The sequence below is a fragment of the Nomia melanderi genome, chromosome 3 (genome assembly GCF_051020985.1).
Source record: "Nomia melanderi isolate GNS246 chromosome 3, iyNomMela1, whole genome shotgun sequence".
In the NCBI taxonomy this organism is placed as follows: Eukaryota; Metazoa; Arthropoda; class Insecta; order Hymenoptera; family Halictidae; genus Nomia; species Nomia melanderi.
Genome location: NC_135001.1, coordinates 10,151,291 through 10,175,732, shown reverse-complemented (window position 1 = coordinate 10,175,732; position 24,442 = coordinate 10,151,291). Strand labels below are relative to the sequence as shown.

Here is a 24,442-nt window from a genome sequence, read left to right as displayed (position 1 = left end):
TCGCCGCACCGTGCATGCCCACTCGAATATTTACCGGCCGATGTACGGCCATCTGAAAACTTGCGAACAGAACGAGGCCAAAGGAAAATTAATCGATCAAGTAGTATGTAGGTCATCGCGGACCACAATTTCGTCGAGAGCTTGACGGAAGCCGGCGACGATAGATTAACCGAATGAAATGAAAAACACGTTTCACGGGTCGTGGTCGTTAGTGTTTCTTCGGGTAATGCGTTTCGCGGCCGTCCATCGCCGCCCCCGGAATTTTTGCGATCAAAAAATAATTGATCGCTTTTCCCTGGACGCGTGTCGCAACCGTGCGGGGTCGTTAACGGATCGCGAAAGTTCTGCGCCGAGCAGTAAAGGCAAGCGAATCAAACGGAGAATTGTTTCAGTATAAAGGGGATCAGGTAGATTAAAGGAAAATCCAGCTACTCGCGCAGGCTCGCATTACGTTGGTCGGCTAAGCTTTTCCGATTTACATAATTTCGAGTTCTTCCTACGGTTCTCATTAAGCGCCCTCGCGGGCAAGCTCTTTCTTTTCTACGCCGGTGAAATTGATTGCAAGGATGAGTTTCCAGAAATCCTATGCCGAAGTCCACGCCTTATTTGCCCGGGAAAAGAAGATGGCGTCGGTATATCTTCGCATGAATGGAACGCGCAATAAGAAATTCCGCCTGGCGTAGGTCAGCCGTACTCTTATGCAAATTAAAATTAATTTTTTTTCCGTCGACCTGGTAAAACCTTCTTACCGCAGATTTAGAGCATTTATTACGTGTGTTCATATTCCACCGTAACCGGAACAAATGTTTCCCAGGCCATATTTTACATTAGCGCGGAAGCTAAGAAATACTTCCGAGTTTATCATTTCTCTCGCTCCCGCTCGCCCGGAAAATACTGCCACCGTTGAATTACATCGACTTATAATAATTCTGTTATAGTGGAGGCTTCCATTTACATTTACCGGTAACAGCGTGATTAATTTAGGATGTATATATGCAAGCGGTATACGTATTTGCGAAAGGAATTTGTGTGTATTAGAGAAGTGATGGGTATAGATTATGGACGCGCACCGGGGAGAATTTTGTTGCGTCGGAGACAAATGAAGATAGATATCGAGGTTCCAGTTTTAAAAATGGTATACTACGAGAATAGGATGTTTTCCAAAGACGTATTAAACAATTGAAAATCATAGAATGAAACATTCTGCAAAAGAGAAAGATGAAGGAAAAATGAAAATATATTGCGATAAAGAAAATGCTTTGATTTAATAATACTTAACAGCGACGAAGAAAAAGTTAACGTACATCGTTTAATATTAAAAACTAATGGATGAAAATGTACTACAATTCAGCGATCATTCTATCGATCACAAAGAGCTCTTCAAAGAGATCAACAAAAAATAAGCTTGTTTCGATTGACAAAAACAAGTTATGGTGTAGTTTATATTAACGAATAACATGATGGAAAATAAAATGCTAGAATTTATCGGTACGCGTAGGTACAGAACGAGGAGCTTTCGATAGATATAATCGACCAGAAATAAAGCGTAATTAGACAGGCTGGAATTTTTTAATGTATTAACGTGCAGAGAGCTCATCAGGAGGCGAAGAGCGGCGCGGAGCGATAGAGACGAGCTCGTAATTGTAGGCGCGGCGAAGATGCTTCGACCGTGCCTTTTCCATTTGCCGAGGCGGCCAGCGTCGAAGCATCTTATACCGTTCGTCCTCGTGGGCATTCCAAGCGGGAATTCTCGAAAGCCAGTTGTGCCGTAGAAACACGCGTCGCCGCTTGCCGCTCGCTGCGACTTTCGAGTGCTCGTAAAACCCGCCGTTTTCTTGGCTTTGTACCGCTTTCGAGTGCACCGAATTTTCTTTCCAGCGGACCACCGGCGAACACCGAAGTGCCGTAGCTACTTGACCCCGACGCCCCCAGGTTCCTACGGTCAAATTCCGGTGAGTAGCAACAACTTGTCGAGTACCTGTTACCGTCAACCCCGGGGTCGTCTCTTTACGAGCGGTTCGTTAATGGAACAAAAAAAGCGTTCATTTACCTGACGGAATTGCTTGCATCTTTACGCCCACAACTGCATTTATCGGCGACGTCGCTTCAAAAACCGTTCGAATGCATCGAACGTTTCCGTTCGAACATTCCTGGCGCTAGTTGTTTTAGGAAACGCGGAGTGATCAATAACCGAGGTGATAATACACGGTCGACTGTCGTTTCAATTAAGCTTAAATGATCGTTGGTCTACCGCCCGATACAATTTTAACGAGCCCGACACAGAAAATCCGCGATCAATGTCGAACGTATGGTCTTCGAGACTGCAATGAACTGACAAGATAATTATACGCGAAGTAGAGCATGGATTAACAAGACGAGTCGCGCGTAACGCCTGAAAAAAGATTACAAGCTGGAACATGAATAGTAACGATCGTCTCGAAACCCGGCGGTTTCCAGCTCCTATCAGGATCACAGGCAATGCGCTCGTAATTATGCGCCGCTTTCGAAAACTGACAGCAACAATGGATTCCGGTTTTTCATGGTTAACGTCGACGATCATCCGTGATTTCGGTAGGTTCAACCGTATCGACGCATACCGGCGGTCGTCGCGACAAGAGAGCAGGGCGTCGATCGATCGTTCCCAGCGAACAGTTTTGTTCCGTTGACACGGTTCGCCAGCAGCGATAATCGACGGTTTCGAAGCGGAAGCGACGATCCTCGTTTAACAGCTAATCGAAACAAAGGAGTCATTCGTGCGATACGAGAAATACTTTCGCGGAATCTTGCGGAATCCCAGGCCCCGAACCATCAAACCTCGCGTCGAAGCCTAAATACGGTCTGCCGTGTGTCAACATTTTCCAATAACACCGGAAACGCCCGCGGATTCGATCGGCAACAGGAGAAACTACAATGGCGCTTAATTCCGTCCGCGGCTCGCATTCCTGGACGAGCGTGTCGTTCTCAGCGGTTTCAGCCAGCGGCGGGAAAAGTGCTCGGCCGAAACTTTCTAGGCTCCTATCGCAGCCCGTAGCCGGCAACCCGTGAACGAAACTGGTTGCCCACGGGGTGCTAACTGGTCGAATCGGATTTGCAAGCACGTTTGCGTAATCCGCACAAAATCGGCACGTATATCGGATCGCGCCCGGTTGCGCAACCGTTAAATCTAATCCAATCCATTCTCGTCGCACGCTTTTACGCGTAACACGCAGAAATACGGTCCCGCCGTATTACTCAATCTCTCGAAACGACCGAAAGCTACTTTCGGGATTCGCGAATGTTTGCGATCGCTCTCGCGCGTTAGCTTCGAGGCGACAGGTGTCCACGGTGCTTGCATCATCGCGGAGAGACGCCCAGAGTCGTTGTCGCGAATGTTATGCAAGCAATAATCGCGCGGTATTCGAGGATCGGCAATGTTTATCTTTTCTACACGGTCACTCGCGGTCAGCCGCGAGTACCGTTGCACGTTCGCCTGGTCTTCGAGGCAAGTCTAGAGAACGAACGCCGCGTCGATTTATCGCGGTGCACCGCGATCCGAGACTCCGGGCCCTCCACGGCTAATAATTCTTACGATTATAGAGAAAAGAGCTCCGCTGTTGGCCAGCGAACCCCGTTAAATCGCCGTGTCGGCCTTCCTGGTTCTCTTTCAGCGATCCCGACCACGGCCTCGGTTAATTCTCTAGCGGGATCGCTGCGCCCACGTAAAAATAGCGGGAACCGTGCCGCGATGTGTATAAATTACGGGGCGGTTTCTGCCATTGGAAACACATTTGCATGTTCTGAACGATGGCGGACACCGGTTAGGTCGCGTCGGACATTTGGCGGTCAACAATCTACATTCGGATTCTAAACTCTGCACCGAAGGAATGTTTGCCGATAAATTCCGTTGATGTACAGAGTCCGGTGCACAATAATGTTTTGTTAGCATTTCGTTTGTTACCATTAATATACAGGTATATCTTTTTTTTATGAAAACTGATGATCGGATAAATCGAGCGGGACGCTAACTGCGAATCTCGCCGATGCTCATTCTGGGTCCAGAACCCTGACCTACTAGCAGAGTGTTACGTAACCCATTTGACCTCGTATTTCCCCAGCTTCGGTATGCTCGGTTGCATCAATGGAATGCGCGAGTTAGCTAATAGTTATATGTATATAAGTATATAGATATATGCAGTAATAATATATTGCGTGCGAGGGTTGTGTGACCGAGCGCAAACGTCATTGGACTTTTGACATTTACGCGTTAGTGGCGTGTGGAGATTTGTACGCCACAGGAATATTTTTATTTTTCCTTGGCCGATAAGAACGCTTGAATCAGGAAATGGAAATTGTCCCTTATTTCGAGTTTTACAGAACAACCTATAAAAATTGAGAATTTGCATAAGAGTCCCGGTGTTTAATCGCCGCCTATCTGTCGTACGTGCACTTGCCAGATACCTACGGATTTACATTACATTTCATGTAGAGCGCGCCATATATTTTCTTGAATATTGTACTTGATATCGATATATTTTCCGGTCAGTCTAGTAAAACGAGGAGCTCCGTACATATTACATTTAATTACTAACCGACTGCGATTTCTATTAGCTGCGCGGATCTCATTAAATCCCCGGTTCCGATTCACCGTCGCTCGGTAAATGTAAACGCGCCCTAAGAGTTATGCTGGCCACATTTCTGTCGGACCGACGCGCGGAGCCCCGCAATGTCCTAATCCGGCGGAGGAATTGTCCCACAAGATTCGGGAACGCAAGGAACCAACCGGGTCTGTTCTAATCGATACTTTCACGTTCCTAGCGGAATTAGCGCGGCCCTATAAACTCCCGCAATTCGATAACGTGACCGCGAAACGTGACTCGCGGCCGTGCATACCGTGCGCGGGAAAGGAGGCCCCGGAAACCCATCCTCGACTGTGATACGGAAGGCACTTAAAACTAATGCTGGTGTAATTGGTCAGACTCGAAGATGCATCTCTATTCACATGCATTTTAGACAGTAACAGACTGTTTATCAATGCAATCACATGGTAATTAACGCTTTGCTCTCGAAAGGCGAATCTCAGTCGCCACTTGATTTGATACAGCAGAATTAATTAACTTATTTTCAATATTGTAAAAATAATAATGCATTGCCATGTGAAATATTGAAATAAAACAGTATTGTTTCTTAATTTATATGTGAATTGTTCGTAAATTTCAGTTTCAAAAAATATTTTCTATATCGTATCAGAAACTGTTGAACGTTTCTAGTGGTAAACTTTCGAGTGTAAAGGGTTGGCACAATGAATGCCAGATTTTCGTATATTCTGTCCAAGCCGCTGACATTCTCAGCAAGCAAAGTGTACGTAGTAGGAAAAATTGTATAATATCAAATTGTTTAACACTTTGATCACCGCGTCACTTGAATGAGGCTGACGTAACTATTCATATGAACGTAAAAATTAATTCTCTCGGTGATATATCGAACAAAAGAGAGTAGTCACTGTGAAGATTTTGACTTTTCCATTTCTGTTTCGTTGGATAATTGTTTCGATTGTAATATATTATAATTTCATGAGTGCCAATTCATCAGTATTAATTCAGTTATGTTATTCTGCACGCCTGCTTTGCTGAATGTGATCGCTTTAGGTTATATCATTCATAATATAAAAATAACTAAAGGAAGATACCAATGACCTTCACGGTAACCGGAATGTCCAGTGTCAGCTATGGATAACTCCTAACGGCATTTATCACGTTAATTAATATCGTACACAAAACACACATCGAAAGCTGTGGGTAGCAACTTTCCTTCAGCATACGATACATATGATCCGCTTTACTGCTAACTCATTCCTGCCGGTGCATGCTTTACTGATGCCACAGCGACGCGATTAATAGAGAAAACATAGTAACTTATTATCATGGCGTTGTAATTGTGACCGCTGTCCGCACGAAGGGGCGGAGTCTGTAAGTCTCCGCAGGAAGTACTCCGCGAATTATAATTTCCGTCGCGTTAGCTCATACCTCATATTATCGACCGCCTGGCTGGGAACGATTTAGCATTCGTATTAAGCTCTATTTTGACTTTTAGTTTCGACTCTTTCCTGTTAGTTTGAAATACTATGTGCTAAAACCCGTATTAAGATCGTAATTTCAACCGGACCTTGACTTGCAAATGACGAGGGGGATTCACAGAACGCTTAATAGTCCTGAATGCGTTAACATTTTATCAACTCGTAAAGTTGTTTCAGATTAATCCCACATCGGACGAAGCTTCGATAAAGTGGTATTATTAGGCAATAATTTGTTCCTTTTTTCACGAGAAAGTGAACTTTCTAAGAGTAAACATAGACATTCAACGTTCAGAAATTTCTCTGTGCTAATGAAGTACACGGGAACGAACCTTGTATTTCCCAGAATAGATTCATCAAATTGTACAGAACTTCTGAAAAATGTAGTTGCATAGAATACGCTCTCGTTTGGCTAATTTACCAAACCAGTTTCGATAGGAACTCCGTTCTACGCCATTAACTAAATTCCCTTCCACTAAGCGGCCGTAGAAACGTCTATAAAATCTGAAATCTTCCCACTAATAAACGGGAATGGAAAAATGACATGTGTCTTCCTGTTTATATGTTCTAACCATTAACACGCTCGCCGGACACCGCGCCGGTATATTTATTCGCGCGCAGGTGAACGCTACCGAGGGAAAGTCTTTTACGGTTTTACGGAGCGAACCAGTTCGCAAATAAATGTCAAAGCGGTTCGGCTTTTACTCCGTTTTGGTCGATCGGAATCGCAAGGCAGGGATGTATCAATATTAATGATATCCATGTCATTTTGTTCGTTATGGATAATTTCTCGAGTGTTCAGAGGTACCTTGCTGTGCGAATGTTATAAGGAAAATACAGATCGCTATTGTGGAGACACGATTGAATACGATGAAATATAATTAAGAATAGTCTTAAACTATTCGCGATTATAATTAACTAACTACAACAAAACAAATATAATTAATTAACTTATAATCAACTAACTTACTATAAAACAAAAGTACAAATAACAGCACGTGACTCCACTGACAACCACATTGATTTTTCGACTATAATTCGGACAACTGACAATAATTGAGCTTTGGCTACAATTGCTTTTCACCCACCGCCCTTCTTATACCTAAAAACAATACCTTAGCCACAGTTCTTATAAGCCTCTTTTCTGTATCGTACTTCTTAGAACTATGTTAAAAGCTACATTATATTCTACATAATTCTGCACTATTTATTAGATGATCTTCGTGTTTGCCCGCCGTTTGGTCCACGTTATTGTCGAATCCTCACGAACACGCGCTGCGTCGCGTGAAGCAACGGGGCTCGCTTTCTCTTCTTTTTCCACCGCGATCGAAGATCTTGAATACGAATCTCGCATGAAGTATCTCTTGCTATCGGTTCGATCTAACTGGCAACACGTCCCGCGAAATCTGCACGGAGGTGATAGGCATCTCAAATTGGAAATGGCCAATTACTTTAATAATTTAATAGATTTAACGTTCTGTGATCATTAACGACTGGGAAGAAGGAGATTCCGCGAAGAAACGAAACCGTGCCCCTACGTTTCACCGGGATTGTTATCGTAGAAAAACAGAATCGAGCTATTCGCCAGATCCCAGATAAGCTTCCATAATTTCGTGGCACCTGTCTCCCAGCTTGGTTTCTTTCTGCGCCTGCATTCCAGAGAAAGTTAGCCGCGATGATTTGGCACGCAATCGAGGCGCGCGCTCGTTCGACGATGCGTACTCTACGTTTCCACTGCACGTTAGCCTGCGGCAGTACAGGTGCAAGTGGAGTAGAAATTTTTTAATCTTCCGTGCGAAACGAAGTACAATTTGCGGTCGGAGTGAAAGAAGAAATGCCGCTACTATGTACGTTACTTTCGTAGTTTACGTGCCGTGTCACCTATTCGCCGATGATACATACCTCTGGCCTGCCGCTAAACGTTAATATTTATAACGAAATATTAAGTGAAACAGGTCGATAGGGCACGCAAAGTGTTAACATGCGAGTAAGGTAAAGTAAAGTAAATTGACGGGAAAGTTCTGTTGCTTTTATCACTTACAATTTAATCGCGGAATGGAGCAGTGCCATGCGAAGGGTGGTGTCAAGCCTCAGTATATATTTGTGTGAGACGATAACATCTTTTTAATAGAAACAGTATTTATCGAATAAAATATGGGCTACGAATGGAAACGGACCTTGATCTTGGATTTGAGAATTACTCTCGTTAGTGTTTTTAAAAGACGGTCTAAAATTAAAAGAAATATTCATTGTTTTCATTAAAATATATTTAGAAGTCTCAGATTAAAGCCAATGCAGTGTTTAATCTTAACACACAAGTGTTGTATTACTTGGTATGTGATTTGCTTCGAATATCTTAACCAAGAACGATTCTGTAATGATACAAAAATATAAAGTGTTCAAGTAATTTCTAAAACCGCGAATACCGCAATGAATGCGCGGAAATAGCTCGGTGCTTGTGTACCCGTGAAATAGAGGTTTTCGGATAATCCAGCTGCCGCGGACTCGTTGAAGCATATTAATTCTGATAACACGATGTGTCTCAGATGACAAAAACGTGATACGTCACGCGTAACCCCGATGGACTTGGTTGAATAATCCGACCTCGCCGCTGGAAATCTACTATTCCGTTTGAAATTGGAGCCCATCATCGGGAACAGCGCGCGGGGGTGCCTCGAGCACTAGCTAACTCTCACTTCCGGCGTGTTCCCAACTATTTCGCGCATGCTCGGACCATCCGCTACCGGAAACACGAGATTTTCACGGAATTCAGAGAGAAAAAGAATTCGAACCGTTGGTTCATTCTCGGGAATGGATATCCGATGCAGCGAAAGTCCACTGACATTCGAATCGATCCGCGTTCGATGCAATTGCGCTCGTCGCGGCGGGCGTTTCCGGTCTCGCAGAGAAAATCGCGACGTTGAACCTCCAGAGGAACTCTGTTTAATTTTTTTTTTTTTTATCAAATTGTAGGCTGATTATGCAAAGGAATAACGCCAGAATACTGTAACAAATTTATCAGACCATTTTCTCGTAAATGCACTTACTGCACTGCAAGTGTTTAATGCAGATCCTTTAAATGCGTAAACCGACCAGCCCATTCTTTCGTTAATTGATTGGAAAATTGTGCTACAGGTAATAATGAACATTCCGTAACACGATAAAGATCACTCCACGTAATTACCGTACTTCAATTAGAATATAATGCGTGCGCGAATAAATATTTGCACAATCCGAGCGCAGAAACTGAAATGAATTTCATCGTTGTTTCTTCCGTTACCAAAACCAGATAGAAATTTTATTAAATTATATTAACGCTTTTATTCCATTCCGCGTGATTCGTTGTGCTATAACCCCGTGAAATATTCATATCAATTTCCCGCCAACAGATATTCGCGGATAATATTCATTTAATTAATTCCTCTGTTAAGAACGCGCTTCCACGTTTCACGGTATCAACTTTCAATAAATCTTTCGCATAATAAGGAAGAATCCGTGATGCGAAATGGACGTTATATGAATTTCCTCCATCCGCCCATTGATTACGAGATCAGTCTGACATGATACGACGTCGGGCATTTATTCGAGGGCGCAATTTTCGGCCGCGTTTCCCCGATAATTCTCCCATGAAGGGATGTCGGCGGACGTTTCGATCTTCCCGTACGATTTTGCCCTTCGGTTGAAACCAACTCCGGCTGGAATATTCCCCGCGGCGGATGAAAAATGCCTCTTTATGCCGGTTGAAACGCTCCCATCTGGCTAATCGATTCAGCACATTAACGAAAACGTGATCCGAGCTATTAAAATCGTCGGTGTGCGCCGCGCGATTTTCACCGGCGCGCGTCGGCGTGACACGTCCGGGAGCGGATTGCGTTCGATTTTGCAAATCCGAGCTGAATTCGTGACGACGAGCGTCGGCTGGCCTGGCTGAAAGAGGAGCGGCCTCCGAGCCACGCCTCGCTGAGCGCGCGGACACACTTTTAGAAAGGCGAGCGTGTATACTTTGACGAAGCGGGAACCTTTCCAACCGCCCGCTCGCCCTTCACTTTTCGCGGGAAAAACGGAATCCGCGATGCGTTCCGGCGATGCCTCCACGTCGCGGCCAATTGAATCATCGATCTGTGATCGACTTCCAATACCGGATTGCTGAGATTCCGCGTGATATACACCAGGCAGGTTCGGTGCATAAACGGCTGAAATTAAACGGATTTTCGATAAAAATGCACCTGCTGTATAGGTACTTTTATGATACTGTCGAACTATTCACATGTATTTTCGTGTTTCTTCTTGAAATATTATTTTTTGTTGTGCACGAGAAGTTGGAAGATTACGTATTTCTCATAACTTCGGTCAATTTTAAGAGTCGTTAGCGAAATGTTTTTCGGTAAAAAGTCATGTGGAACTGTAGATTCATGGGTATTCTGAATGTGTGTGTAATCCTTTGAAATTTAGTAGTTTTGAATTATTGAACAAACGAACATATCCATAAATTGAAGTTTGGAGTTCCATTTGCGCGGCGTGCTTCAAATTTAATATTCGTTTTCCAAATTGCATTCTGTCCGTTTAGATTGCAGCGATGCACGGTTTAGAGTTTATTGAAAATTCATTCTTTTGTTTTCTATCTAACTCCGACCCCCTTTTCTCCTCTGTAGGTGGGGTTGTACTATAGCGTAGCAAAATATTTGAACTCGAAAAACGCGGCTCTCCGATTTCCAGCGAGTTTTCAAGTGGAACCCTGCATTTCGTCATTACACCATGTTGAAAAGGTTTGCAGGCATTCGCGACGCAATAGAGAAATATTTCATCTGAAATATTTTCAATTTGATTTAGGGAAAAAATCCTGTTATTATTCGCGTGTGTTTGCGACTGTCAACAGACTTAATTAATAGTACGCTACGCCGGAAGGGGAGAAATGAATTTATAACCCCTCGCCATAGAATATCGAGTCGGACTCGCGAGAAAGTTTTCAAGCGACAGTGGCAAAAATGAAATGTTACCCAATTATTTTGGGTACAAATTGGGTATAAATTAAACATTATTTTCCTATTATTAATTGTTATGTTCTGTGGTAAAGGTGGATACAAGTGAATTGAGAATTTTTCTTTGTTTTTAGTAAATTATTAAGAACAAAGTTATTTTAGCGATTTTAATATTTTCAACCTAAGCAAACTAGTTTTTACAAAGAATTAATACAAAATTTGATAATGAGGACAAACAAACTTTCGAGTACTCTTAATAGTTTTCTTACCATTTTAATTCTTAACCCATTCATGTCAAAATCTTTGTGAATTGCAGATACCTCGTGTGAATCCCTCTTTTTTACTTAACATTAACAGTTAAAAATGGTCTGTAACATAGGGGAGGTCAGAGGAAATTTTCAAAAAAAATGTACATGTTATCTTTTATTCACAAAACACATTGCGCATCACTGAGCTAGGACATCTTACGGTAAACGACATATTCATAGTCCGGTCGATCTGCGATCCTTGCACCGGCCGGGATAACGCGGATTCGTCGACAATAAAGATACTTGATTTGTTGTATCGTCCCGGACCCCGACAATTTCCCCGTTAAATATACTATGCCTTATGGAATCATTGATGATCGATCGGCTGTCAACGGCATTCGTGCACGGAATTACGCTTCGACACTGGATTTATACGGGTTGCGTGCGTTCGCCGAAAACATTGGTACAAATAGCACCACGTGGATCCATCACGGATAGACGTTGACGAGTGTAATCCACGATCAGGGAATAACTCTTCCTGATTCGGAAAAAGATTCGATTTGGATCACTTTGAGATCATTGACAGAATTTTCGTTAGCAGCAATTTTACTGATATAGAATTGTTGTTAATGAACTGTATGTTCTTATTCGTTCATTGCAAGTAAAAATGATCGAATACAAGCAAAATAGAGAGTTTACTCTAGAACTTAATGCAATTAGATTTTACTTTTAATTCGTCGAAACCAATAGTGAAGAAAGTAAAGTTTCATTCCATGTCTGTTTCCTTAAGCTTTTCTATAAAAGCGATAATTCGCGTCGGCGAGTTCCGCAGTCCAGTTATTATCCACAGTGAGTTTCCATTTATTTCCTTATGTAAGAAATAATGAGGAGAATAATAAAATGTTAATGTGCCAAATTTATACCGCTAGTTGATTAACCAACATAAATTCTGTAAATCAGCGGTTAGAGAGAACGTAATCGTAAATTATTTTATCAGATTCAAGTGAAATTGCAAAAATAATTAAACCGGTATGCAACAACCATATAAACTATACGCTAAAATAACGCGCGCTTATGGCTTCGAATAATGTATAACTGCACATTTTTCTCTCTCAGAAACCTCTACCATTTTTTATTTTTTACTAATCATTGTTTCCTGAATTGGTAATTTCGTTAAAACATCCTTTAATCCAGTTCCTCCAATTTGCATCAATTACGTATTAATCAGGATAAAAAGAAAGGCATAAACGAGCAAACGAGATGCTTCACGCCTACCGCGAAGCGTATCGCGCTTTGATTCCGCGGATTACGCGAGCGGATACTAACAGTTCATAAAGCTGGCACATCAGAAATATTTAATCTCACCGAGCATCATTTTCATGTTTGAAACCGTATCGAATGTACAGTTGGTCCCATTAAGAGTAGTAACTCATGGTTCAGCTGCACTGCTAACTCGACGGTAAAAGCTACCCGTTCGTTGCGCATGAATCTGCGACGGGCAAAAAGAAGAACGAGCGAGCGCGGAAATGTTTTACCCCTCCGAACGAAAAAAAAGGAACAAAAAAATAGTTGCAATTTGCCTTCGGTGCCATTAGTTCCGGGCGCAAGTGGGACGCGAAACATCGCAAAACCATGAAAACAACGAACTCCCGGGGTAGTCCAGATTCGCAAAATTACACGAGCATTACGGAACTCGGTTCGCCCGGGGGGAAGGATCCTCGGAAGGAAAACGATTAAAGTAGACCGCTGCAATCGGCGCAGTCGATAGGGGCAAACGAATTAATCTAGCCGGGACGACTCGGAAACCCGTTGGTAATTTTCGCGACGATATTTGTCCTTGAATCCCGAGTATTTCTAGGACGGTTAACAGTTGACTGTCCGGCATGACGCACCCGCGCGCTCCCGCGAATAAGCTTGCAAGTTGAGTATGACCAGCGAGCGTGTGTCGGTGTGCGGAACTACGATGCGAAATTTAGCTGCGCCATAACGGCCGATGAGAAACTATTCCCGGCGCATTGCGGAAGTGGAAGGGCCCGTATGACCCGGCTTGAATTGCGCCGTAATTGAGACGTAACTTCTGCTTTGCAGATTGAATATCGCCCGAGAGGATGGACGCCGAGACCGGGGCCATTTTGGCCCTACAAATATTGGCTCTCTGTTCGATTGTCGCTGCTCTGCTGGCCTATCTGATGCGGCAATCGAGGAACGCGACCGACGAGTACGAATCCCGTAACAAACGCCATGTGCTCGTTACCAGCTGCGATACCTGCGTGGGCTTGCAGATCGCCCTTGCACTCTACGAAGTCGGCTACAAGGTAATCGCCGCCTCCTCGCCTCCCACAACGGCATTATACAACTTTCCTATGAAGTGTAGTAAAATATTGGTACGCAGTAGTCTTTGTGCACTTGTCAAAGAATTTTGGAGGAAACTTTGATTTTCTAGAGTGAAGAATATGTTTGGTATTATTTGTGAGAAAATGAGTACAGTGTACAGAAATGTTTGGAATTAAAAGATTTAAATTTGTAATATTATATCGATGAAAGTCTATGTACTTTGACATAGGAAGATATTTATTTTCAGTAAGAAAGTCACAAGAATTACTTGGGAGAACTTTATTCGAACGATTGGTTTATGACGAATGTACGTATTACATTGCAATTTCAGTTCAACAATTTCAGGAAGCCAAACAGAAATTATATCGCGTAAAGTGCAAATCATCGAATAGCTCGTCCAAATTGGTTTCCTGCTATTAAAGGGATATTATACCTCCCGCCGGCGCATCGACTTATTAATTAAGTTACACCGGGGCAATGATTAAAGTTACGTTCCTCGAAATGAATAGCGGTAAATGGTGCTTTGACTCAGGGCTCTCAAGAAACTCGATATTTTATGAAATTTAATATCCAGTACGCGTCAGAGTGTATGTTCACGGGATATTCAGAACTCTCGTTTTCCAACGTAGAAGCTTTGCGAATCGCGTGCGAGTAATAGATACCATTAAATATCCTCTACCCTTAAGCCCTGCCCTCAACATATAAAGTATATTATAAATAACAAAGTCAAAGTAGGTTACAATTTCAGCGAAGAAGGATAATTCAGAAAGATCATTCCACTAATATATTAAAAAAGACGTTGATACAAAATAAATATTTACTTATTTATATAATCATTGTCAAGGAAGAAGTTAATTTTCCAATATTCGAAATTCAGTGTCAGCGTCAAATATAAAGCTGATAGAAGTAAAGAGGTACAATAACTGTGATCACACATTGTTCAATTTATATTCCAAGCAACAAGTATCCTTAAAATAACGAAGGTTAAAGAAACGATCGAAGAAAGAATATTAAAAAGAAGAGCTATTGTTGCGTGGCAGTAGTTCAGTGTCGAAACCAGTATCATAACGTTAAGATTCCCTATTGACAGGTGTTTGCCGGGATGCTCGATCCCTCTGGCAGTTCACCATCGATCAAGATCCTGCGGGCAATGGAGCAGCAGAAAGAGAGGGAGGGAGTGGAGCCGGCGGAAGGGGCGCAAAGCAGTCCGCAGGACCCGGAAGTACGTGCTCGCGGCCAAATCGTGCCATTGGAGCTGGACCCGACGAGGGAGGACAGTTTACGCGCTTGTTTGAACGCACTTAGAGCGAAACTTCCGGCCGGCGAAGACGGCAAGCGATCGTCGATTTAACGTGCGCCGAACGGCGAAGATTGAACACGCTCTAACGCGCGTCGCGTTCGTTCTCGCACGCTCGAGCTCGCACACGTTCGTGCTCGAGTAATTAAATTCGATCCCGGTGCGGGCTGAACCGGTCACCACGCAACGACGAGCCGGATTCGCGGCAGAAGCAATGATTACGGTGTGACGGACACGAGTTACGTTCTGCGTTTCATTATAAATCATTCAGTGAACTCCTGTTTCCTTCACGGTCCCGTGATCCTAATCATCGGTCGCCTAAAATCACACATGGAACGAGATTTATTATTTTAATACGATTCGCGGGGGAAGAATACTCCTTTGTAATCGTGTAATATTTCAATGTAAACTGTTTTTGGATGGTTCTTCAATATTTACGGAATTTTCTGAAATAAGAAATTTTCTTGCGAAATGAGATTCTTTTAAAGGACTTATAAACGAGTTTTTACTGTGACATTAATATATATCTGACAATTTCTTTAGAAAATCTTCGTGAGACAAGGGGCGGCGTTTCGAGATGAGATATTCCCCGCGAGGAACCGCTACAGTATTATTTAAACTTAAAATATCAACCTACAAAGATGTAACTCGATCTCCATAAAAAGATTGAAGGGAGCTTAACGAGTAGCAGCTCCTGGTGTCCGCAACGGGGCCAACCAGGAGTTACCTAATTAACGAAAAATTGCGTTACTTCGGGGGAGAAACGTTAATTAAGTTTCGCACGATGTTCAAGTTTCGTCTTGGAAACTTCTCGCGTTCCCGTCAGTCAATGGCTAGCTGGAGGCCATTCATTTTCATCTTCAACGTCCAGAAATCGATCTTTTGTTATTGCGGTCGTTAATTACGCGGTATTCCGCTGTCGAAGATGACGAGAGGAAAGATGCCGATGATTTCGAGTGAGTTGATGCAGATATCGGTCCAATAATTGTTCTCGTGATGATTCCGCCGAGTAGTTCACTTCGAGATATAATACCCGGTGAGTTTTATCGGTTCCTGTAAATAGAACGGGAGGAAAAGGGGGCGAATAAGAGAAAAACGGGCACGGAGGAAAGGGAAGGAGAGACCCGGAATGGAGTTCAGAGGCGCCACGGCCGCAAAGATTCACGAATGTAAAATACCATCGGCTCCCTGGAAATTGTTCGGTTAAAACGAACAATTCCGTGGGAAAAGGTCTGATAACCGATCGTCGGATGCAATACATTTACCTTTATCGATTCTCTCCGTTGCACCGTCGTCGATCCTGCACGCCTCGAACGCTGTTCCGTTCCGATCGACTGTAAATTACAGCTGGCACTGTTTAATCGAAATTTTTCTTTATTCGTTCCTCCATTTTTTTTCCTTTTACTTAGGCTCTGTTCGATCCTTTTTTAACTCCCCCGATTCATCTCTTCCTGTAATGCGTTCGCTCTCGAATTATCTGAGTAGCAAATTAAAAGTGGACACGGTTGGGATTCGCGTAACTGATCGCTCGACGGAGTTAAAACGAAATTAAGAGCACGATAATGAACACATTCTATCGATTCTAAATTATTGTTGGCTCTGTTTAATCGAAATTTTATTCTATTCGTTCCTCTTTTTTATCCTTATCATTTTTTCGTTCGTTTTAGTTCATTGACCTTATCTATTCTTGTAATTCATTCGCTGTTGTATTATCTATGAGACAATTGTAGAATTAGCTTGATTAGGAATCATAAACACTGATTGTTTGGGCACGGACAAAGTTGTTGTCCGTTTGCGGAAGTTAAGAAGAAATTAAAGACGCGTTTAGAAATTTGCGGAACACACGAATTCGTTAAGGGGCGCGAACTTGGCGAGGCGAACTTCCATCTTCGTCGTGTCTTGCGCGCTTAAGGTACACCCAAGTTTCAACTTTACTTAATTACAGGTCTTTGGGCAGTCGTGCACACCGGCGGTCAGGCTCTTCCTGGTATTATTGAGAGGCAGCCGAGTTCCGCGTGGGAATCCATGTTGCGACACAACTTGGTCGCTCCGCTCAGGACTGCTAGAGTCTTCATTCCTTTGCTGCGTGCGAAACGAGGTCTGTTCCTAGGGTTCCAGAGAAAGGACTTAGTTAGCAGGATAAATTTTACTAATATGAGGATCATTTTTTGCTCATACTATTATAGGTATATTTAAATGCCTATCGAAATTAGTACGACGAGCCCAGGATGAACGAACATTTTGCTTCGATGTTTCGTTACTTTATTGTTGCGATATAATTTATTATCACAGGTAGATCAATAATTCAGTAGAAAGTTAACACTTTGAGCGCCGGCCCCGCAATAATGCGGATTTCTGGATTTCCATTTTTGGATTTGACGAATATGCAATTAAAATTTACTATTTTACGAAAATGTATAATATTTTGAATACTTTTTTTTAGCTACTCATTGATCAGATACAAGCGAATGAAGCCGGCGGTTGGGCTAAGTGGCCGATACCTTGCCGGCGCTCAGGCTTTAAATGTCTCTTAAGTCGTCGGCGCTTAATGTGTTACGAAATATTTCTTTGCAATATGGTGCAGTGCAAGCAGGTTCAATTCTAGACTAGAAAAATAGCCTCCCCTTAATCCCATTCCCTACTTCCAATTGTACCATCTAAAGCAATTTAAATGGCCAATTTAAGCGAGACATCTAAATATCAATTCTTTCAAGTCGTCCGTAGAAAAAAGTTATTTAGAGCGGGATGCCCAGGAAATGAATAGTCCGAGTCTCTACGTAAACGGCTTTCATTATTCCAGCGACAGTTTTTCTTTCAACAAAAACAGCAACCATTATTTCTCTTGATTGTGCGTCACGCCGTTAGTACGCTCTTAAAGCAGCAGTAACTCAATCCGAAAAGTGATATCGCCGGAAGACCGTTGGATACAATAAATATCCCTTAAACTCGGCTCCGCGGAAGGCAAGGTGCTGGCGTTGGAACTGTAAAGAACATTTATGTTAAAGGTCGCATCGTTCTTTTGGGAGATTCAGCGACGAGCTATGGCACCAAAGCAGGGACGGGACTGGTGGCGTACAGCGCCTCCCGGAAGGCTGTGGAAGGGGCCGCGGAGGCACTAAAAAGCGAGCTACAGTCCTCCGGAGTCGACGTGGTCCTTCTTAAGCCGCCGCCCGTGAATCCTCTTATTCTTTATAGCGCGCCAGTTCTCAAGACGTAAGGCTTCAAACAGTATTTCGCGGACGGTTCTCTTCCGGTATAGTAATCCGCGGAACTACGGTAACACCGCCCGAATGGCGGCTGAATTTACGTACCATCTGTAATTGGGATCACGTTCGGAGTCACTTTATCTCCGTTCCGTCGTTGGGGGACAGCTCTTAACGCATACCGTTTTCATCTACCTGTAGGGCTATCGTAGATTCAAGCTTTCTCGGATTTGTCCTCGGTTTTAACGCGTTCGATACGTGCTGCCTTGTTTTCTACGACTACATTTTCTTTTCAGTGTTTCGTTGTAATTGCAGCTTGTAATTTATAAAAATGCCGATCATGGAGTATCGTGTCTCATTGAAAAATGGTATTTGAAAATAGTCTTTCAATAGTGATTGAAAAAGGGTTTGGTATTCCAAATTTCTACCGTAACTCCCGACTGTAGTTCTGTAAATGATGCCATAGTTTTCAGAGTGACACTATAGTTTCCAAAGTGACGGCGTGATTCACTCTTGGAAGCTACATCTCCTATCCGTGCCGAATATGTTAATATTCCCTGTCCTAGATCAGTGATTTAATTAAATGGCAACCCTATTCGCCGACGAAGATAAGGATTTCTTCAAATAAGGAAGATTTTACTCGTTGTCTTGGTAGGTCCGATGTGGAATCGGGAATATTCTCGACGGAAGGGACGTGGACGGCTCCCGTGTCGACCCACTCCATTCAGAGCTCGCTGATACCGGCGCTGACGTCACCCTGTCCACGAGGATCTTACGACATGGCCGCTAAAACGGGACTTTTCTGCCGATGAACCGGCTGGTAACGATGCTGGCGCATACATCGTTACACACAAGACTTAATTAATACCGCGTTAGGTTACGTGGCAGCCAGTAATACTTTGTAAGACTCAATGGTTTGGAACGGAGCCCTGTTGACTTTGTATTAATCAATTCGGGGCGATGAACGATACAGAATCACCAGGATAACCATTAAGGCTGTGTCGTTTGAGCGATTCCGTTCTGGATACCATTCGTGAACAAGCTGCAAGAGGCTTGAGGTGCTAAGAATCTGTACAGTTTTGTAATTAATAGAATTCTAACTAAAACATGTAATTAAGAGTGTATTTTTTCTTTCGCTTGTCGGTTTCCTTGAAAATAGAGGTCCGGGTAGGGATGCAAATTTCGTAAACGCTTCGCGTTCGCGCCGGATTACCCAGTTTATGTATCAAAATGGATTTTCCGTTAGCGTTATGGCTGTTCTCGCAGCCAGTTACACAGTTGGTAACCGTAGGAGGCAGTCTATATTAATTTCGGTGGTTTCTATCGCGAGTTCCGTGGATAATTCGCAGACGTCTGGATCGCGGATTTTGCTCCGCAATTTGCGCGCTATGCAAACAATACCAGCCTTGGCGGCCGCGAACGATAAATATCAGATCCGATGCTCGTCCTGCGAATTTCTAGTCAAATTTGATTTTGTTCGTTCAGTGTAACCGCCGGTCTAATACGGCGCGCAATTGAACCCGAAAATTAAATGAACTCTCACTCTAATTGTTTGCGAGCCGTTTCTTACGGCCTGAAATTCTGAAACGGGTCGACAAACTGAACTACAGTCCGCGTTAATGAAATCGGTCCCCCAGACGCGACCAGGAATTCTTCTAATCCGTATATTTATTTCGCTGCACATTTACTCGGAGATCGATACGGTAATTTCTCTGGTTTCTTTCCGAACTGGGAACAGTCGTCCCACACTTTCCGCGTCATTAGCGAACCGCGCAAGAACTGAACGGTAACGAAACGTTTGTAGGACTGAAAGTATTAACACCTCAACATTGTCGTTGCGCAAAACCTATTCTAATTACCCATTGGACCATGCATAATCTTTTTCCGATAGTTTCGTGGTCGGCCGCAAAAAAGGAAGGTGCCCAGAAGTCATCGAAGTCGGAAAAACTTGGTCGAAGTGGCGCTCGCATAATCGCGGATTCGCGAGCAGCGTTAACGTTAATGGGAACGATTTCGAGTCGAAGTTCGTTAATAATTCATGAGGTCGTTCGTTAAAAGTATTTCATTTACCGCCGACTGGAGAGTATATAACGGTGATAATAATCGAATGGTTGGTCGACCTAGGGGACGCCGACAGGGGGAGGGGGGGGCTGAAGGGAGATTATTTGACTTTCCGTTGAATCGATAGATTACAATTCAGCCCGAGAACGAATGTATCATGCGAGCGGGCGGCACGCGGAAATGCAATAAATTCAACAATAAACTGTATTGCCAGGCTGGGATGCGGCTATTCAGCCGACATATTGACACTCGTTCGCTCTATCGTCGAAAACGCGCAATTTATTGCTCATTAATCACGACAGTCCAATTTACGTTCGCCGATCGAATATATGATAGGACCGTTTTCTTTAATGGAATCGAGCGGGCCCGACACCCGGGAATAATTGTAGCCCTATAATTCCGGAATTATCGCGGATTTCTGGAGCTGATTAAAACTACTAAAGCATCGGGGATAACGCGCGCTCGCGTGTATTCAGCCGGGGGGCCTCGGATAGTTACGAGTACGACTTGAAATTAAAATTGCTGCTCGCGTGAGGCCCGCGTAAATCACAATGCAATCGCGTGTGTACCGACCCGGGGCTCGGGAAATTTCATTTGCGTTTCATTTTCGCGGGGTTTACGTCGATCCCTCGCTTCCGCGTCTTCGAGGGGCTATCGTTTAATTGGAGAGTCACGATTTCGTCGGCTCGATGTTGCGCAACGATATTTTTTTGATCCACGTTTGCACCACGGTGTCTGACTGTGTCGACAAATGGAAGTATTACATAGCGTTTTAGCCATTACGTTAAGGTAACGGTTGTTACAGGTAGCTCTCTCTCTGCCGCGCCCAAACGATACGGTGTGACAGACAAATTAATGCTTTAACGAGACTGTTCTTCTGCGGTCCGGTCGTTCCTATAAAACGCGAATTCTGAGATCGATTAATCAGTTCGTCTCCGAACCTACGAGAGAAACAACAATGGCGCTGACCGAGGTAAGCCGCACTGCCACCATCTTTGTTTCGCCGAGTTTTGACCGGATTACCGGTATAACGGCAGCAATTTCGAAATTTTCGTCGTGTTGAGGGAAGCCCGAACCTGTCCGGCCTTAATCCGATCGATCGCTCCAATTCCACGGGGTCACTTCGCACCGGTGAAAAGAGCGTACCGGGTTTCCTAAAACGGACCACGGGTGCCGCGGCAAAGTATTACAAAGTCGGGACCGTAAAGTAAGAGCGCGGCATGTTTCAGAGGTCTTTATGCGACTGGCTCGGGCGTTCGTTGCCGCTCGACACCCGAATTCCCCTGTTCACCTGCAGACTAATGGCCAGCTCTTGGCAATTTTCTGCCCGGTGGTGCCTCGCGCTTCAAACGACGTCCTGTCGTGACAGCGATTTACTTTTGTTATTTTTTATCGTTTCAGAAGTTAATCATCCTTGCAGTGATTTCGGTCGCGATCGTTAACGGTCTCCCGAAACCATTCGAAGGTATGGTATTGCTGAGAAATTAATGAGTTAGGAAAAGAAGGTACTGTTGGCAAATTGGCTAATAGGAATACAGGTATAATTGGCATCTAATACTTTAAGCACTGATTAGAGTTTAATGGATATACTTTATGTCACACGTAGTTTTATTACTGAGATCAGACTAACTAAGCAGATACGCTTTCCTACTAGACAGCCAATTTGTCATCTCTGCCCAGTGCTTGACCGAAATTATGTAGTTTCTATAATGTATACAATTGTTTGGGTTTAGATGATGATGATTCCTTAGAGAGATACGGCGGTGGTGGTGGCCATGGCGGTGGTGGTGGCCACGGAGGAGGATATGGTGATGGCCATGGAGGCGGTGGATATGGTGGTGGTGGTGATGGAGGAGGACATGGAGGCGGTGGATATGGTGGTGGCCATGGTGGAGGAGGTCATGGAGGCGGTGGATATGGTGGTGGCCATGGTGGAGGAGGACATGGAGGCGGTGGATATGGCGGTGGTCATGGAGGCTATGGCGGAGGTCATGGTGGATCTGGTAGTGGTGGCCACGGAGGCTACGGAGGTGGTCATGGTGGATCCAGTGGTGGTGGTCACGGAGGTTACGGTGGTGGCCATGGTGGCTATGGTGGTGGCCACGGTGGGTCTGGTGGTGGCAGCCATGGTGGATCCGGTGGTGGTGGTTACGGAGGCTATGGCGGAGGTCATGGTGGATCCGGTGGTGGCGGTCACGGAGGCTACGGCGGAGGTCATGGTGGGTCTGGTGGTGGCGGTCACGGAGACTACGGCGGAGGTCATGGTGGGTCTGGTGGTGGCGGCCACGGTGGATCCGGTGGTGGCGGTCATGGTGGATCTGGTGGTGATGGTCACGGAGGCTATGGCGGAGGTCATGGTGGATCTGGTGGTGGTGGTGGTCACGGAGGTTATGGCGGAGGTCATGGTGGGTCTGGTGGTGGCGGCCATGGTGGCTACGGTGGTGGCCATGGTGGATCCGGTGGTGGTGGCCATGGTGGATCTGGTGGTGGTGGTCACGGAGGCTACGGTGGTGGTGGCCATGGTGGATCTGGTGGTGGTGGTCACGGAGGCTACGGTGGTGGTGGCCATGGTGGATCTGGCGGTGGTGGTCAAGCGAAATCGTTCCATCACTTCTCTGGACCAGTTGTGGGCCCACACCAAGAAGTATCCTGGAAAGACAAACACGGCCACGTTCACTACGACTACGCAGCTCATCCTCTGTACCAATATGCCTACGGAGTGGATGATAAGCACACCAAAGATTATCACACGCAGAAGGAGTTTCGTGACGGTACGTATGGAGTTAGAATACCAAGACTCGATCTTCTGCTCTTAATTAGAATCTCGAACTAATTGGACAGCCGGCCTTGCTCTTAATTAGAACTAACAAATTCGTCTGTCGCTGTGCTTCCGACATGTTAACTTCGTGATTTTTAACGGAGGCACTCATAGATACGTGAAGACGTTTTACACTTGTGCGTTTTTCGTGTTTCTGTTTTTAGCGTATCTTCAGTTTGTTCATTGGAAAGCGAATTTGAATAATATTCTTAAATACAATATCAATTCTATAAACTGTGGATGTTAAGTTATATAATCAGGAGCTCTAATCAAACTTATATAAAGCAAAATGACGTTCACGATGATTATCACTTTGAATACATTACCGTGTAATTAAAGTGAATCATTTTTGGTAATTGCAGGGAAGAAAGTCTCAGGAGAGTACCACGTCAAAGAACCAGGCGGTAACATCAGGAGCGTAAAGTATCATTCCGACCCCCATAGTGGATTCACCGCAGAAGTTCACAATCTCGGAGGAAATGATCATTCCGGTGGCGGCCACGGCGGCGGTCACGGTGGCGGCAAGCACTAATAAAAAATCCACGTAAGAAGAGTGCATGATTTTGCTTCAGAATAGTATTTTATGTCTATTTCCTTGTTATTTTGTTGTTATTTCGTTGTTTTTGAGTGGTTTTTTATCTGAAGGAAACTACCACCGTTGTTATTATGTCGTTGAAGCACTAAAATTAAACTATAAATAAAGAAGCAACTTACCACTAATTGATATCTAAATGTCATAGTAAATCATAATGCTATAATTCTTCCTGCATAGTCTACAGCGAAACGTGTAAAGTAGTCCAAGCATGTCTAAATTATGATCATCGAAGTCGAGTTCTTGATGTTGCGGCGACAGTATAGTCCCGCAATTGCAAGAAACAGCATCGAGGGTGTCATAAAGAGATCGTCCGCTCCATTCGGTCTCACAGATGAACCACCCCCCCCCCCCCCCGGCCAATTCCGCCAATTCCGCCACCAATTTCCATCGCCAGTAATTGCATTGCGCATACGCTTCGACAATTTCTACTAAGTTTGCGTAGTAGATGATATTGAGTAGACACTGGCTCACTATCGGAACACGGGCGAGCCAACTTCCCGGACGGAAGCCGACGGAGACTCCTTTGAGGAGTGGACCAACAAAGATGCGCCGAGTGCTTGCTCGTCTTGAGGAACGAGTAATTAAAACGAGCTATGCCTCGCCTTTAAATATTTCTTCTTTGCGCTCTGCGCGAAACTTCCACGCGGAATACTCTTTCGTAATTAATTAGCTGAAATTTTTTCAACTTTTATCCGCTGTCTCGTCCAACGCTCCACCGACCTGCGCTTCTTCTCCCCGCGTGATACCGTGAACACGAGAGGTCTGTAATCACGGGGAACAAAAATATTGAAAGTACCGCTGAAAGAGAAGTGATTCTGAGATCCAAGGATTCCAGGAAGGAGTTCCGGGAGACAGAGG

The 24,442-nt window shown here is 44.2% G+C and overlaps 2 protein-coding genes across 3 annotated transcripts; both read left to right on the top strand.

Moving 5' to 3' along the window:
* The first annotated feature begins 1,804 nt into the window (after positions 1-1,804).
* LOC116431770 (uncharacterized) lies at positions 1,805-20,992 on the top strand. Of its 2 annotated transcripts, XR_004235997.2 has the most exons (7): positions 1,805-1,952; positions 13,365-13,591; positions 14,701-14,941; positions 16,853-17,005; positions 17,913-18,120; positions 18,766-19,168; positions 20,977-20,992. XR_004235997.2 is itself a non-coding variant. In XM_031987645.2 (6 exons), the coding sequence occupies exons 2-6, from the start codon at positions 13,385-13,387 to the stop codon at positions 18,920-18,922; spliced, it is 966 nt and encodes a 321-aa protein (XP_031843505.1). In that variant the 5' UTR covers positions 1,805-1,952; positions 13,365-13,384; the 3' UTR covers positions 18,923-19,232. The 2 variants fall into 2 exon arrangements, 1 of the variants encoding a protein (XP_031843505.1); XM_031987645.2 differs by lacking the exon at positions 20,977-20,992 and having other exon boundaries at positions 18,766-19,232.
* An 82-nt stretch (positions 20,993-21,074) lies between these two features.
* Positions 21,075-23,666, top strand: LOC116431771 (uncharacterized). Its single transcript, XM_076365683.1, has 4 exons — positions 21,075-21,144; positions 21,573-21,636; positions 21,905-22,942; positions 23,352-23,666. Exons 1-4 carry the CDS (start codon positions 21,130-21,132, stop codon positions 23,519-23,521), a joined length of 1,287 nt encoding a protein of 428 aa, XP_076221798.1. The 5' UTR covers positions 21,075-21,129; the 3' UTR covers positions 23,522-23,666.
* Positions 23,667-24,442: the final 776 nt, after the last annotated feature.

What these genes read in the sequence shown, in the direction of transcription:
- LOC116431771 (XM_076365683.1), top strand. An exon ending in TCTCCCGAAACCATTCGAAG is followed by an intron (nt 21,637 to 21,904) that starts GTATGGTATTGC and finishes GTTTGGGTTTAG; the next exon opens with ATGATGATGATTCCTTAGAG. An exon ending in GCAGAAGGAGTTTCGTGACG is followed by an intron (nt 22,943 to 23,351) that starts GTACGTATGGAG and finishes TGGTAATTGCAG; the next exon opens with GGAAGAAAGTCTCAGGAGAG.
- LOC116431770 (XM_031987645.2), top strand. Translation starts at nt 13,385, where the DNA reads ATGGACGCCGAGACCGGGGCCATTTTGGCCCTACAAATATTGGCTCTC. An exon ending in ACTTCCGGCCGGCGAAGACG is followed by an intron (nt 14,942 to 16,852) that starts GCAAGCGATCGT and finishes ACTTAATTACAG; the next exon opens with GTCTTTGGGCAGTCGTGCAC. An exon ending in AGCGCGCCAGTTCTCAAGAC is followed by an intron (nt 18,121 to 18,765) that starts GTAAGGCTTCAA and finishes TTGTCTTGGTAG; the next exon opens with GTCCGATGTGGAATCGGGAA.